The following is a 17,103-nucleotide window of genomic DNA, read 5'->3' on the forward strand; positions in this document are numbered from 1 at the left end:
GTTCTTTAGGAGTTTCACTCCGTCTACCATGTCATTCTTATGAGTTGCTTGGAGTCTTTCTATGAATCTTGTCAGATGTTACATAAGAGCAATATGTGATACATTCTTGTTAGATTCAATATAAGATACATACAAACATAATAAAGGAACAAACAAATGAACATGAAAACCTGACACTTACATCACTTACCAACAATGTTTCTTAGTAAAATTAATGCTCTTTCGATTCTAATGGCTTGTGCCCTTTAAGAACTGTATCAATAACTTGTTCTCATCATCAATTGAAAAATGAATATAAACACATACATAAAATTGCACAACTGATTATGTACATGCAAGACTCAAGACATTGATTATACCTCAGACACCACATCTGAGTCCTTGCTTGGAGGTTGGGGTGGGGGTTTGGATCACTTTTTGTTGCCATATTTTCCTTTATCTTTATAAGTATTTATTATGAACTAGCTAAGATACTATAAAAAAATCTAAGCATATTAAATACTGCACGGTAAGTAAATCAGGTAGAAAACAAAAAAAAAACCATCCATAACAACAACTAAATACAAATACACATGAAACTATTAAATGATCATATCTACAAATAAAATAAATTTTTTGAAATGAAATAACATAAATAGGCAACATGCTATGAAACTCACCTTTTGACCTAACCTGAGAACTTGATGCGAAAGATACTGCAACCTCAGCGGAATGCAACAAAATTTTTTTTCAAGAATTACAAGAAAAGAAGAAAAATGCTAAGGGTTTTAGAGGAAAGTTAGTGATAGAATAATATATGCCTAACCAAATTCAATTATGCTTAGTTACATATTAAGCCAAACTCATTTTGGATTATAATCCAATGCCAATATGATTTTGATTTTTTGCTATTAAATCTGACAAATACTCGAGTTTGATGGATATCTGAATCCATTTACATGTAAAAATGGATCTGGTATGAGCTTTTCACCATCAGAATCCAAATTTAAAACCGTTTAGCCCATATCTGATGAGTTGAACATGGTATTGGCTACGTTCCATCCGAATCCGAACCGTTTACATCTCTTGTTTTAATCCGAACCGTTTACATCCCTTGTTTTATTAGACTGTGTTTGGATAGTGGGAAGGATTCCTGAGATTGCGAATTCTCACCAGCACATATTCTTTCTTTTGAAAGAAACACAAGTGCTGGTGATAATTCACAATACTATATCCAAACGCAATCTAATAAAACCCCGCAAGTGTTAGACTAATTGGGCTTTGGGAAGGAGGGACTAATACGGAACCGAGAAGAGACGAAGGAGAGAGTTCGGAAGCGAGAGTTGGACTCCTGCTGAAAACCCCACCCTTCTCTGTGAGAAACTTTAGGGAAGGAGGAAGGAAGCGCGATATGGCGGACGGGTACTGGCGATACGTTGCACAAAGAGGTCCTTGCTCTTCCCCCCTTTTTCTTAACCTCTTGTGATTCATGATCCCTTCTATCACCACTCTTTCCCACCGACCAACTACTTTTCCTTCACTGAAATTGCAAATTCGTTCACTGTTTCCGTTCCTTTCGAGTCCTCGATACCGCGAAAAATTGGGAATACATTCACACCCATGTTAAATTGTTGGTTTGGTTCTTCACCACAGATTTTTTCGTTCCTTTTTCATCACCACCATGTTGTTGAAATTCGTTGGTGATTCACATTCTTCACTTCTGAAAGTTTCCAAGTTTGTTCTTCGAGCGAAAACCAATTTGGTCTTGATGATTGTTCGATTCTTTGTATTGTTTGTTTTGCTTTTTGCTTGCTGATGCCCTCTTTGGCTTGATCTTTCTTTCGTTCTTTCTAGTCCATTAAGGAAGAAGAAGTCCTAGACCGAGGGTCTTGTTTGGTTGACTTGCTAATCTGACCTCAGGATGAAATGAATAGCTTCAGAGTTGGTTGTGTTGATGGTTATTTTCGGAATTGTGACCATTGTGTTAATTTGCTTTATGTTGTTTGTTTTTCTCCCTTTCAAATAATAACTAGAGCAATTTGATTCCTTATTTTGGGGACACTTGGAAAACAGAGATGGAAAGAAGTTAAGCTGAATGTGAGAGTTCTAACTTCTAATTGGTGAATCTGAAGCTATTAACTGTCCATTCTTGCTGACCTTTTGAACTTTATCTTTTGAATGAATAAACTTGTATGCTTGTCTGCGTAGTTGACCATTTGGTTCATACATTCTGTTTTCTAATGTTTGGAATATTGCAAATTCGGACATTGTTTCCACCTAAATATACAAATTCAAGAAGATGGGCAACCACTATGAAAAAAAATAAGAATAAAAGGTGAGAACCATAAAACTTCATTAGCTACCAAAACTGAAAAAGATACATTCTAAAGGGGGGATGCTCCTCACGGTTTAAAATACAAGAATTCGCCCATGTACAAGAATATGGGTGATGTATCCCTGGACCTAGGGTACGGATTCTTGGTCAGGAGGTAGGCTCGGTTAGGTTAAGGTCTAGGTCAAAAGTCAACTCAGGTATGTAGGGTCCGGTTCTCTGATCGGCTTGAGGAGAAAAAATTATAACTCCCAAACGACACCACAGAAAAATCTGAAATTTTGAGAGATTAATCTAGACACCTGGGACTAGCTTCGGTTAAAGTTTTAGGGGCAGGAGACATGGGAACAAGGAAATACGATTTTAGAAAGTTCAGGGAATTCAAGGCAAAACATAGACAAACTGGGTTTTGGGATAGACAACCTGATGGTGCAACTTTTTAGAAAAGTAATTTTAAAAGAGGTTTTTCAATGAAAATCGTTTATGCGAACCGTGCATCAAATCTTAAAATTCTGGTTCACACAAGTGGTGAAGTCCGAGTCAAATATAGAAAACATGTTTAAAATACTTTTGTACCCCACACAAATGCAGTCTTTATTGCCTTGAATAAAAAATAACTAAATAAATAAAATGTACTACCCTTTGCGGAGGGTTAAAAAATAAAGAGGCCTTATTACAAACCCAACTTAAAATAAATGACCCTCTGGCCGTAAAAAAAGTAAAATAAAGAAAAAAAAATCTGTAGAGCTCTGTTCGCTTTCTCTTCCTTTCCTCGCACGAGCACGACCCTAGCGATATCACTCCTTTCGCACACTTGAATCCACCTGCAAAACACAAAAACCCGCAAACACAAAACACCCAAAACACGGAAACATGATTTATAGAATCACTAATGTTAGTCTCTGCAAAGAAAAAAAAAATTAAAAACGATGAACACTATTAGTAACAATTAATTTAAAAAACAATTAAGAAAACTATTAGCAATGACCGCTTGATTAGTTTCATGAAGAAACTCAAAAATCTAATCTAAACTGCAATGAATGGTTACACTAATGAAACTAACTAAATCTAAGACAAACTAACTAGAAACCACAACGTGCTGCAGGTATAAGACATCCTCAGCGTTGATTACATTGATCTGTGTGATTAGCGCTGATGGCGTGAAACACAACTCCCACGCATGTGCATGATCTGAAAACCATGATCTGTCAAAAACGCCGGTCGATCAGATCAAGCGGTTGTAATGAAATAAGCGGAAGAAACCAAGAATGCTAAAGCATTCACTATGTCCCACACGGACAAATGCAACAAGCACAAGAGAGAAAATCCACTAAGGGATATACAAAGGGCCTTATAAAAAGGCTACACACATGAAAAATAATATCACTATTATTGAAGAGGAGCTCTCAAGAGCAATACAACATACATGGGGGGTTCCCCCTATTTATAAGAAGAGGAGACCAAAGGGGCTCCCAATAGAGTCGTTGGGAGCCCCCAACGGTCACATATGTGACCGTTGGGGGCCTCAACGACTCCATTGTGGGGCCCCTTTTCGGTATCCAAAAAATACAAAAATAAAAATAAAAATAAAAATAAAAAATAGTGAAATACGAGAAACAAAATAAGTACCCCTATGGGGTACTTTGTGAAATGACCATAATACCCCTATCGGGTATTATGGTATTATTACATATGTTTTAACACCCCCCCTCAAACTTTACGGGAGAATGACCGAAAGTTTGCCAAGGAGGAACAAGAAGCGAGGAGCAGGCAGGGCTTTGGTGAAGAAATCAGCAAGTTGATATTCTGAAGTGACATATGACAGTGTTACTGTCCCACGAAGATATTCATCACGTACATAATGACAATCCATTTCAATATGTTTCGTCCTCTCATGGAAAGTGTGGTTGCTGGCAATGTAGATAGCACTTTTGTTGTCGCAACAAAGCTTCGAAGCCCCGGTAATTTCGACTCCCATATCTTGAAGAAGACTTCGAAGCCACACCAGCTCCATTGTAGTGGTTGCCATAGCCCTGTATTCTGCTTCAGTAGAAGACAATGAGACTTTCTGCTGTTTCTTGCACCTCCAAGCAATTAGCGAATCTCCTAGGAATACACAAAAGCCAGTAGTTGAGATTCGATCATTTGGGTTTCCTCCCCAGTCAGCATCAGTATAAGCTAGTAAATCTAAGGAAGAGATTGAGGATAGGAATAGCCCTTTAGTCAAAGTATTTTTAATATATCGAATGATCCGGAGCACAGCACTCATATGCACAGATGTAGGAGCATGCTGAAATTGGCTTGCAGAGTGCACAGCATGAGCAATATCGGGCCTGGTGATAGTCAGATAGGTGAGGGAGCCTATGAGTTGCCTGTAGGGCGTAGGATCGTCCAGCAGAACTCCATCCTCCAGTCGTAGTTTAGCATTGATAACCTCGGGAGTCTCCACCTTTTTATCATCTGAAATCCCAGATTTGGAGCATATGTCTGCAGCAAGTTTCATCTGTGACAGTATATACCCTCGAGGAGAGTATGCAACTTCTATGCCAAGAAAGTACCTGAGAAAACCCAGATCAGACATATCAAAATTATGTTTTAACATATTTTTAACTTTAAGAATACCGCTTTCATCATTGCCAGTGATGATCATATCATCAACATAAAGCAGAAGGATGATGATACTATTACCTGCATTTTTAACAAAAAGAGCAGTGTCAGTATAACATGAGCGAAATCCCAATTGTAACATGATAGCACTAAATCTATCATACCAAGCCTTAGGGGCTTGTTTAAGACCATATAAGGCTTTTAATAACCGAAGGGTTTGACCTTGGTTAACACTGATTCCCGGCGGAGGATCCATATATACTTCTTCATTCAACTGACCATTAAGAAAGGCATTTTTAACATCTAATTGGAATATAGGCCATTTCTTAGATGATGCTACCGCAATTAAAGTTCTAACGCTTGTCATGCGAGCCACGGGAGCAAAAGTCTCCTCATAATCGATGCCATATTCTTGTGAGTATCCCTTAGCAACTAATCTAGCTTTATAGCGCTCTAGGGAACCATCACTTTTTGTTTTGACTTTGTAGACCCATCGACATCCTATAGCTTTCTTATTTGGAGGAAGGTGAACTATTTCCCAAGTTTTAGCTTTATTTAAAGCATCTAGTTCAACTTTCATTGCTTCAACCCAATGAGGTATACTTTTTGCTTGATTATAATGGGAGGGTTCATAGTAAGAATGCAAGGCTATTAGACAAGCTCTATATTTAGGTGAAAGAGTTTCATATGAGACAAACCTATTAGGTGGAATTGATTCTCTAGAAGAACGCCTAAGGGAGGTTTCTTCTAGGGGTTCATTAAGCCGCAAGAATTTTTCTAAAGCACTAATAGGTTGGGCTTCCTCACGTCGAGTGTATACTTGGAGATTGTCACCATTAGTTGGTGATACATCATCATCATGAGAATCATGAGTATTTTCTAAAATTTCCGGATGACTCAAAGAGTCATCATTTGAATCTTCTAAAAGATCATTGATAAACATATAATCAATTTCATTTGATTTTTCCAATATGTCAAATCCATTTTCATCTTCTAGAAAGGTTACATCTTTGGAGACAAATAACTTATTGTTTTTATGATCAAAGCATCTATAGCCTTTTTGATTTTCACCATATCCTAAAAATACACATTCTATTGCTTTAGGTGACAATTTATCTCTTTTATGTAAAAGAACAAAGCATTTACACCCAAAAATCCGAAGACGATTGTAGTCGGGTGTCATATTAAAAAGTTTTTCATAAGGGGAGATATTATTCAATTTTGAAGATGGCATCCTATTGATTAAATAGGTGGAGGTTAACACGGCTTCGGCCCAAAAATTTTTAGGAATATTTTTAGAAATGAGTAAGGATCTAGTGGTTTCCAAAATATGCCTATGTTTTCTTTCCGCTAGACCGTTTTGTTGAGGAGTTCTTGGGCAAGATTTTTGATGACAAATGCCATGTTGTTTTAGATATGCTTGAAAATCATTTGATAAGTATTCTCCACCCGAATCGGATCTAAGAATGGATATTTGACTTTGAAATTGATTTTGAATTTTTGCATGGAATTCTTTAAAGAAGTTAAAAACTTCCGATTTAAAGTTAAGAAAATAAATCCATACATATCTAGTATAATCATCAATAAAAGTAACATAATATGAATAACCACCTTTAGATAGAACCGGAGATGGCCCCCAAACATCGGAATGCACCAATTCAAAAGGTCTTGTTGTCACAAAGGATCTAATAGGAAAAGGAGTAGACTTCATTTTGCCAAAAATGCAATCTTTGCAATTGATATCTTTTTCTTTACAAAACTTGTGTCCAAAAGGAAAAAGATACATTTTAGAGTAACTTGGATGTCCAAGCCTTTTATGCCAAGTTTCAATATTTTTGTCTTGGACATAAGTACAAAATGAGGTATTCGGAAGCATTAAATTATCCATAAAATAAAGGTCTCCCTTCCTATGGCCTTGCCCAATCCGCTTCCCGGACCGGAGATCCTGCACAAAGCACCCTTGGGATGAGAAAGATATTTCACATCCATGGTCGGCTATTTGAGAAACGGAAAAGAGGTTAAGATTTAGTTTTGGAACTATTCTAACTTTTGGAACAAGGAAATTTTGAACATTTTTAGAATCAAGAGTTCCAACACCATTTATTTTGAGAAAAGTTCCATCGGCCGTAGAGACACAAGACATTTTTGAATTGGTGTGCACATTGGTTAATGCATTTTCATGAGGGGTCATGTGAAAAGAAGCTCCAGAATCTAAAATCCAAGAGTACGTACCGGGAGGTGATGATGAGGCAATGGCGGCACCGGAGGTGGAAGAAGTGACCTTTAAGATTTGTTGAAGAGCCAAGGAGATTTGTCCAAGAGTGTCTTTGAGATCCCCGTTCTTGCCGTCATCTTCTTTGGTGGTGGATTCTTCAACGGAAGCCACCTTTGGCTTGAATGCCCCATTTAGCTTTGGGCAAACGGGTTTAATATGTCCCGGCTCATAACAATGGTGACATATAATCATTTTTCTTCCACCACTCCCTTGCTTACCAAAATGAGGTGGTTTGTATGTTTTAACATGATTGCCGGGTTTAGATACGGCAAGAACTTCCTCTATGCTTTTTCCCATGCTATGCCTAGTCTCTTCTTGAGTAATCTCGGCAATAGCTTCTTCTAAGGGAGGAAACGTGGATCTATGGAGAAGTGAGGATCTCACTTGTTCAAATTCGGGACGAAGCCCAAATAAAAATTGAAACAATCTATCTTGTTCCATTTGTTTTTGTCTTAGAACCACATCCTCCATAGATACCCATTTAGGCTCTAAAACAGCCAATTCATCCCACAAAGGATTTAGAGCACTATAGTAATCTTGTATGCTCATGTCGCCTTGTTTTGTGGTTCTTACTTTTTCTTGCAAGAAATAAGCTCTTGCAAGATCCTTTTGGGTAAACATACCCTTCATAAAAAACCAAGCTTCATTTGCCCGGCGGAATTTTGCAATATTTGCACATACCTTAAGTTCGACATTATTCATAAACCATGCAAGGATTTTTGCATGGTTGCTCTCCCAATCTTCCATTTGATGATTATAATCTTCAATGGCCTTGAGACGAGCATCGCCTTCAAGTGCTTTCTCTTGATCTCCTTCCATCTTTGTGAGCTTAAGTTGGGGTTCCGGAACGGTTCCCATTACATAACCCCAAAGCTTCTTGCCTTTGAGATTATTCTCCATTGCGGATGCCCACATCATGTAATTTTTTCCATTGAGTTTGAATGATAGATCGATCTTGACTTCCATTGCTACACAAGGAAGATGTGAGAAAGAAAGGAAGTAGAGAGAGACAAGATTTTACCTTTAGAAGATCTTATGGCTCTGATACCATGTAATGAAATAAGCGGAAGAAACCAAGAATGCTAAAGCATTCACTATGTCCCACACGGACAAATGCAACAAGCACAAGAGAGAAAATCCACTAAGGGATATACAAAGGGCCTTATAAAAAGGCTACACACATGAAAAATAATATCACTATTATTGAAGAGGAGCTCTCAAGAGCAATACAACATACATGGGGGGTTCCCCCTATTTATAAGAAGAGGAGACCAAAGGGGCTCCCAATAGAGTCGTTGGGAGCCCCCAACGGTCACATATGTGACCGTTGGGGGCCCCAACGACTCCATTGTGGGGCCCCTTTTCGGTATCCAAAAAATACAAAAATAAAAATAAAAATAAAAATAAAAATAAAAAATAGTGAAATACGAGAAACAAAATAAGTACCCCTATGGGGTACTTTGTGAAATGACCATAATACCCCTATCGGGTATTATGGTATTATTACATATGTTTTAACAGCGGTAACCACAATCTCTGCACCACGCTGGATGTGATACATCTGATCTGCAGTTTAACATTGATCTTCTGATATCCCAGCCTGAACAAAATAACAGCAGTGTATTTGCGTCAATTGTGACAGACCGAAAAATGCAGATTTGAATTGAGATTAGAACTTCATATCTTGATCACATAAATAGGTGCAAACAAACCACCACTATAGAGGTTGTTTGGCTCAGACGATTGCTAGCAGATATGGGAGCTAAAGCAACGCAAGCTTCAAAGATATGCTGTGACAACAAAAGTGCGATCTACATTGCATGCAACCGGACATTCCATGAGCGCACTAAACACATTGAGATGGACTGTCACTATGTCAGAGAGGAATACTTACATGGAACCATTGATCTGCCATATGTTACATCAGAATATCAATTAGCAGACTTCTTCACCAAGCCTCTCGCTGCTCCCAGATTTCACTTCCTCTTAGACAAACTTTCGCTCATTGTACCGTAAGTTTGAGGGGGAGTGTTAAAATGTAAACTGTAATATATATATCAAGGTTTTAAAACTCGCCGAGTCAACTCGGTGACTCGGCTGACTCGGCTCGGCTCGGCCCTCCAGCGAGTCAACCCGGCAAGCTAAACTCGGTCTGCGAAGACTCGGTTGTGACTCGGCCTGACTCGGGCGAGTTCTGGAATGTTTAAAATTTGATTTTTTAGTATTTCAGAATAAAAAAAAATTGTAATATTATTGAGAATATTGTTGTTACTTTCTTAATGTCTTCAATATGTAAAGAAGACAATATGTGACTATGATCTAAGGTAAATGTTATTGGATATGAATCTATTTCTAGAAGCATCAGGCATGACAATCTTCAGATTCAACAACAGCTAATTAATATTTTATGATCAAGTAGATTGCTGCTTTTATTATGTTCTACACAATTATATTTTTTGCAGTTTCTTTGCATAAATGCATTTAATATTTTGCTTTAAATTTTACTAACATGACTATATAACAAGGAAGAATTTGGTTTTCTCCTCACACCTTTCCTCTTTGCCCCATCTTTATGAAGGCATAATAGACAAGAAACTGGAACAAAGTCATACATAACTTTGGCCTTAACATCCATAGAGTTCCAAGTTCCAACATCTACTTGGTGCTTCTTTCTTGTCCTTTCAGACTTCATATTTTCTTTGTATCTCATATATGCTATACCCCCCTTTAATCAGAACCAATTGTCCTCACCTTGCCTTATCACATCCAACAAAAAATTTCTCTTTTCTTTATAGGCATGTGCATTTTTAATGCATAAAGGCATCTATGTAACTGGAATAAATTGTGCTCTTTCATTCCACATTTCCAACTTATTGCTCATTAATGAACAATTTATCCACATGCTACGATCTCCTTATTTCAGTTCAACCCAAGATTCTGCATGGAGCCAAAAAACATCTCTTGTTTACTGAAAAACATGGTTTGAGACAAATTATATATTGTTTTTCTTTTAAAATCAAAAGTTAACAAAACCCTGTCCGAGTCGCCGAGTTGACCCGCCGAGTCACGAGTCAATAAAGAGCGAGTCGAGTCCCGAGTCACTGGGTTTTAAAACCTTGATATATATATATATTATTTAATATTATTATATTTTCTTTTATTATTTTCTTTTTCTATTTTTCTTTATTTTCTTTTTTAGCATCTAGTTCAATAGAAACTAGATATTTGATCCAGTCAAGTTCCTGTTGGAACTTGATTGTGCAAATAGCTGTTGGACTGTAGTCCAACAACTATAATAAATGCTGTTGGACTATAGTCCAACAGCTATAATAATAAATGCTGTTGGACTGTAGTCCAACAGCTATATTAAGAGACGTTGGAATCCAACGTCTCTTTTGGAGAGCTCAAAATGAGCTCTCCTCTCTCCCACTTTTTTGTATATATAGGGGTGAACCCCTTCAATGTAAATCACCATGCTTCTTAAGCATTTTGTTCATGAATAAAGTATTATTTATTTTTCAAGTGTTCTTCCTTTTATACCCTTTCAAGGGTCATGCTTGTAGTGTCTCCAATAGACACTTGTTTGTGAGTTATTTGTGCATTTGTTGAAGACCACCATTTCATTACAACTTCGACCCAAAATCTTTTTTGAATCTTTTGAGAAATAAGTAGAGTCCTTTTAGTTTTAATAATATGTATGTGTTTTCGTTCAGCTAAACCGTTTTGTTGAGGAGTATTGGGACAAGACCTTTGATGAATGATCCCATTACTCTCTATATAGCTTTTAAAATCATTTGAGAGAAATTCACCTCCTGAATCTGTTCTAAAGATTTGTAACTTCCTATTGAATTGGGGTTCTATCATTACATGAAAATTCTTAAAAGTGAAAAAGACTTCATTCTTATGCTTTAGAAAGTATATCCAACTGTATCTCGAATAGTCATCAACATAAATAACATAATATGAAAAACCTCCTTTAGATACTACAGGTGCGGGTCCCCATACATCCGAATGCACAATTTCAAAAGGCTTAGTTGAAAACATAGATCTTGAACCAAAAGGTAAGCTTCTCATTTTTCCCAGAATACAATCATTACAACTGAATTTTTTTTACAAAATGTTTTAGCAAAATGAATATGAGAAAGCTTGTCAATATTTGGATGCGCAAGGCGTTTATGCCAAACATTTATATCTTTATGTTGTGCAATGTTACAAAAAGAGGTTTTTGGAATTTGAAGAAACTTCATGAAATAGAGGTTGTTAAAATGTATACTCAAAAACATTATTGTAAGTATAAATATATATACTTATATACATTAGAGATACGTATACATATGTTATATGTATACGTATCTCTATATATAAGTATATATATTTATACATTTTTCTCTTTTTATCCGAAAAGGGTATTTTAGTCCTTTTACTTTTTGCGCATATTCCATTTGGAATATGCTGTAATTTTTCCCTTTATTTTTTAATTCCTTTTATTTTTTATTTTTTTCCTTTTTGTATTTCCAAAAAGGTGCATTAGGGGTCTCCCCAATAGAGTCGTTGGGGAGCCCCCAACGGTCACAATTGTGACCGTTGGGAGCTCCCCAACGACTCCTTTGGGGAGCCCCCTCTTGCACCTCTCCTTTCTTGTATAAATAGGGGTGTTCCTCCTTGTTGTATGACAAGCTTGAGAGTCTCAAGCATTTGCTTTTATTTATGAAATACATGCATTATTGCATGTTTATTATTTATACGCTTTTCGCGTATTTTGTTCAAGTGTTGTGAGAGTGCTTTCGTGCACTTCTTTTATAAAGTATTTGTGCTTGTATGCGTATTGTCTCTTCGTAGACAATTTCAGATGGTATCAGAGCTCGGTTGGTGATTGAAGATCGTGGGATCCTCCTTTGTTCGAGTGCCTCGAAAACCATGCCTTCAAATCTTTAGAGACTGAAGTGGTGGATCTTGCTTCTCAAATATTTTAGAAGGATCTTGTGCAAACTAGAAGTTGAAACATTGTATTGGTACGCCTTTTTTCTTCTTCTCTTTACGCCTTAATGGGTGAGAAAGAGTCTCACTTTGCCCTTGGCTTCAAGTTGAATGGGTCCAACTATCATATTTGGGCCGGGAATATGGAGGCTCACATAAAAGGAAAAGGGTTGTGGGGTTATGTGCAAGGAACAATTCCGGAACCGGAACCCAAGATAACCGTAATGGACGGAAGTGAAATCAAGATTCTTGAGGGAGAGGAAAGGATCAAAGCTCTTGAAGAATACTCCAAGAAGCACGACGAATGGAAAATGAAGAACTTCAAGATTCTTTCTTGGTTCTTCGTATCCGTCGAAACAAAGATTAATGCCAACATTATCAAATTCAAAAAAGCATCTGAAGCTTGGCATTATCTCGAGAAAATGTATACATCAAGAGATTTATCCCATAAATATTACCTTCAAAAGAAGGCCCTCTCCCTTACTCAAGGTGAAATGTCTATTAGGGAATATTTTGCCGATCTTTCCTCTATTTGGGATGAACTCTCTATGCTTGAACCAAAATGGAGTGGAGAGGCAATTGAACTCCGCCACAAGCAACTTGAAGAAGATCGTTTCTTCAATTTTTTGAATGGGTTGAGACCGAAATTTGAGCAAATAAGGTCATCACTTCTATCCTCATTTACTCCTCCCTCCCTTGAAGATGTTCTCACCAAATTAAGTGGTGAGGAGACTCGTATGAGTCTATGTAAACAAGGACCAAGTGTTCTTATGGTTCCTTGTAATCATGAAAAAAACAATGAGGTTAATGCCGTATCAAGACCCAAAAATAATGTAAAGACCTATCGTCCTCCTCATTTTAAATTCCCAAATCAAGGAGGAGATGGTGGACAAAGAGGGAAGAGGGACTATAGCAAGACTATATGTCATTTTTGTAAAGAACCGGGGCATATCAAGCCCGTATGTCCCAAATGGAAGAAGCTTCTCGCTATGGCTACCATCGGTGCACCACAAAAGGAAGAGACATCATCAAGTGGGTCACTCTCGTTGAACCAAATAATGGAAGCCCTTCAACCTCTTCTCAAGGGAGCTACATCCGGTGCCGCCGTGTCTACTTCTTCCACTCCAGGTAAAGTCTCTTGGCTTTTGGACTCAGGTGCATCTTTTCATATGTCCCCAAACATGTTTTCACTCTCCGATTATTCAAAAAAATGTTTCTCCATCCTTTGTTTCCACTGCGGATGGAACCTCTCTTGAAATTAAAGGAATAGGTAATTTTGAAACTCAAGATTTTTTTATTCCAAAAATTAGATTTATACCTAAACTTAACTTAAATCTTCTTTCTGTTTCTCAACTCTCGGACCATGGTTGTGATATTAAATTTTCATGTGATAAATGTTTAATACAGGATTGCCTGTCCGGGAAATTGATTGGGGAAGGCTTTAGAAAAGGCGATTTATACTATATGGAATCTCTTCAAGTTCCAAAATCTTTTTTGTAATGTTGCTCGAAACAAAGATATAAATGTGTGGCACAAAAGACTTCGTCATCCTAATATCACCAAGTTATCTTATTTGCATTTTGCAAAGGACCTATGTAAACGTTCTTTTTCTTGTAATGACTGTATTCTCGAAAAAATGCAAAGTTTACCTTTTGAGCAAAGAACTATGTTCTCATCTAAACCCTTTGAAATTGTTCATTTCGATGTTTGGGGACCTGCACCTGTTGTCTCAAAAGGAGACTTTTCTTATTATGTTATTTTTGTGGATGATTTCTCTAGATATTCATGGATCTTTTTTCTTAAATTCAAACATGAAGTTTTTTCGTGCTTTAGAACCTTCCATTCAATGATCAAGAATCAATTTAACAGTAACATAAAGATTTTTAGAAGTGATTCTGGAGGAGAATATCTCTCCAACCAATTTAAAATATATCTTGAAGATCACAGAATCATTCACCAAAGATCTTGTCCTAAAACCCCTCAACAGAATGGGTTGGCCGAAAGAAAACATAGGCATATCATTGAGACCACTAGAACCCTTCTTATTTCCCCAAACATCCATAAAAATTTTTGGGCTGAAGCAGCTCTTGCTTCTGTTTATCTGATAAATCACTTGCCTTCTAGAATATTAGGAAAAATTTTCCCTTTTGAGATTTTATATAAACTTGAACCAGATTATAATAGGTTACGAGTCTTCGGGTGTAAGTGTTTCATACTTACGGATAAGAATGACAAACTCTCCCAAGGCTATCCCCTGCATTTTTCTTGGATATTCTGAAACTCAAAAGGGATTTCGGTGTTATGATCTTCGAGAAGATAAGTTATATGTCTCTAGAAATGTAACTTTTTTGGAAAATGAAAGTGGATTTGAAAAAAATGTTTCTCAACAAGAAAATTTTGATTATTCCTTCCTTTTTGACTTATTGTCTAGTAATGATGATACATCTAGTGATGATGATGTATCATCAAATCATGATGAGGACATTGAGGGTGATATCGAAGAGCATAACCAACAAGAAGGCATCATTTCAAGTGATCCAATAACATACTCACGTAGAAACCAAGACACCTTTAGAAGTGCTATTGATCAATATAGTGAACTTGTTCCTGTTCTCGATCACAGAAGATCTGAGAGGAATAGGAGACCTCCCACTCGTTTTGTCTCCTTTGATTCTTTTTCACCCCGATATAGGGCTTGTCTTAGTGCCATTCATTCTTATTTTGAACCAAGAAATTTTGAAGAAGCAAAAAAATATATAGAATGGCAAGAAGCTATGCAAAATGAACTTAATGCTCTTAAAAGAGCTGAAACTTGGGATTTCCAAACTCTACCTATAGGAAAGAAAACTATAGGCTGTCGATGGGTTTTTTAAGGTTAAAACTAAGAGCGACAGATCCCTTGAAAGGTATAAGGCTCGCTTAGTTGCAAAAGGGTATGGGCAAGAGTATGAAATTGATTATGAAGAAACTTTTGCTCCTGTAGCCCGAATGGTTACAGTTAGATGTCTTATCACTATTGCATCTATTAAAAATTGGAATATTTTTCAAATGGATGTGAAAAATGCCTTTTTAAATGGTGATCTTAATGAAGAAGTATATATGGATGCTCCACCAGGCATGAAGATCCCTAAAGATAAAGTTCTTCGTCTTCGAAAGGCCCTTTATGGTTTGAAACAAGCCCCCAAAGCCTGGTATGACAGATTTACCAATGTAATGCTGAAAAATGGTTTCTCCTCATGTTATACTGACACTGCTCTATTTACTAGAAAATCTAAGGCAGGGATTGTAATATTATTACTATATGTTGATGATATGTTAATTACAGGTGATGATGTTCAAGGAGTCAAAGGTATTAAGTCCGTATTGACTTCAAAATTTGAGATGTCAGACTTGGGTTTTCTGACATATTTTCTTGGAATTGAGGTTGCCTATTCGCAACGTGGTTATTTTTTATCTCAGTCTAAGCTTGCCTGTGAGATTATTGACAGATAAGGAATTTCTGATGACAAAGTATGCGAAACCCCTGAAGTTGTGGGAGCAAAAATGAAGATCGACGACGGTGTTCCTCTAATCGATCCTACTCCTTACAGACAGTTGGTAGATTCTTTAATGTATCTCAGCATTACTCGACCCGATTTGTCACATGCTATACACATCGCCAGCCAGTTTTAGCATGCTCCTACAACCGTTCATATAAGTGTTGTGCTTCGCATCATCAGATATTTGAAGAGAACGGTGAATAAGGGAGTATTCCTATCCTCTTCTTCTGAATTAAAATTGCTTGCTTATACTGACTCAGATTGGGGAGGTGACCCTAGTAACCGTCACTCCACCACTGGTTTTTGTATCTTCTTAGGAGAATCTTTGATCTCGTGGCGATGTAAAAAGCACCAGAAGGTCTCCTTATCATCCACTGAAGCCGAATACAGAGCCATGACATCTACCACCATGGAAATAGTATGAATTCGACGTCTTTTGGAAGATATGGGAGTAGTTGTCACAGAACCAACAAAGCTATGCTGTGACAATAAAAGTGCAATTTACATTGCCAAGAACCACACATTTCACGAGCGAACAAAGCATATAGAGATGGACTGCCATTATGTCAGGGAAGAATACTTGAAGAAGGTCATTGATCTATCATACGTGACGTCTGAGTATCAACTTGCAGACTTCTTCACAAAAGCTCTTTGTTCGCCTAGATTTCATTTCCTTCTTGACAAACTTTCGATTATCACACCGTAAGTTTGAGGGGGGGTGTTAAAATGTATACTCAAAAACATTATTGTAAGTATAAATATATATACTTATATACATAGAGATACGCATACATATGTTATATGTATACGTATCTCTATATATAAGTATATATATTTATACATTTTCTCTTTTTACTTGAAAAGGGTATTTTAGTCATTTTACTTTTTGTGCATATTCCATTTGGAATATGCTGTAATTTTTTCCTTTATTTTTTAATTCCTTTTATTTTTTATTTTTTTCCTTTTTGTATTTCCAAAAAGGTGCATTAGGGGTCTCCCCAATAGAGTCGTTGGGGAGCCCCCAACGATCACAATTGTGACCGTTGGGAGCTCCTCAACGACTCCTTTGGGGAGCCCCCTCTTGCACCTCTCCTTTCTTGTATAAATAGGGGTGTTCCCCCTTGTTGTATGACAAGCTTGAGAGTCTCAAGCATTTGCTTTTATTTATGAAATACATGCATTATTGCATGTTTATTATTTATACGCTTTTCGCGTATTTTGTTCAAGTGTTGTGAGAGTGCTTTCGTGCACTTCTTTTATAAAGTATTTGTGCTTGTATGCGTATTGTCTCTTCGTAGACAATTTCACAAAGGTCACCCTTCCTAGAGCCTTCCCCAATCAACTTCCCGGACCGGCGATCCTGTATCCAACATTTATGTGATGAGAATTTTATA

The 17,103-nt window shown here is 37.1% G+C and overlaps 1 protein-coding gene across 2 annotated transcripts in view; it reads left to right on the forward strand.

Annotated features, from left to right (window-relative positions):
• Positions 1-783: 783 nt before the first annotated feature.
• The window catches only part of LOC149820478 (RNA-binding protein 1-like), a 39,483-nt gene continuing 23,163 nt past the window's right edge, over positions 784-17,103 (forward strand). Inside the window, exon 1 of one of the 2 annotated variants that reach the window (XM_089983874.1) lies at positions 784-1,427. In XM_089983874.1, coding sequence (XP_089840000.1) covers positions 1,391-1,427 — 37 coding nt within the window. In that variant the 5' untranslated portion in view covers positions 784-1,390. The remainder of the gene's footprint in view (positions 1,428-17,103) is intronic. The other variant, XM_089983873.1, reaches the window with a different exon arrangement.

Source organism: Nuphar pumila, chromosome 12, assembly GCF_984573655.1.
Source record: "Nuphar pumila chromosome 12, dmNupPumi1.hap1.1, whole genome shotgun sequence".
NCBI classification, from domain to species: domain Eukaryota; kingdom Viridiplantae; phylum Streptophyta; class Magnoliopsida; order Nymphaeales; family Nymphaeaceae; genus Nuphar; species Nuphar pumila.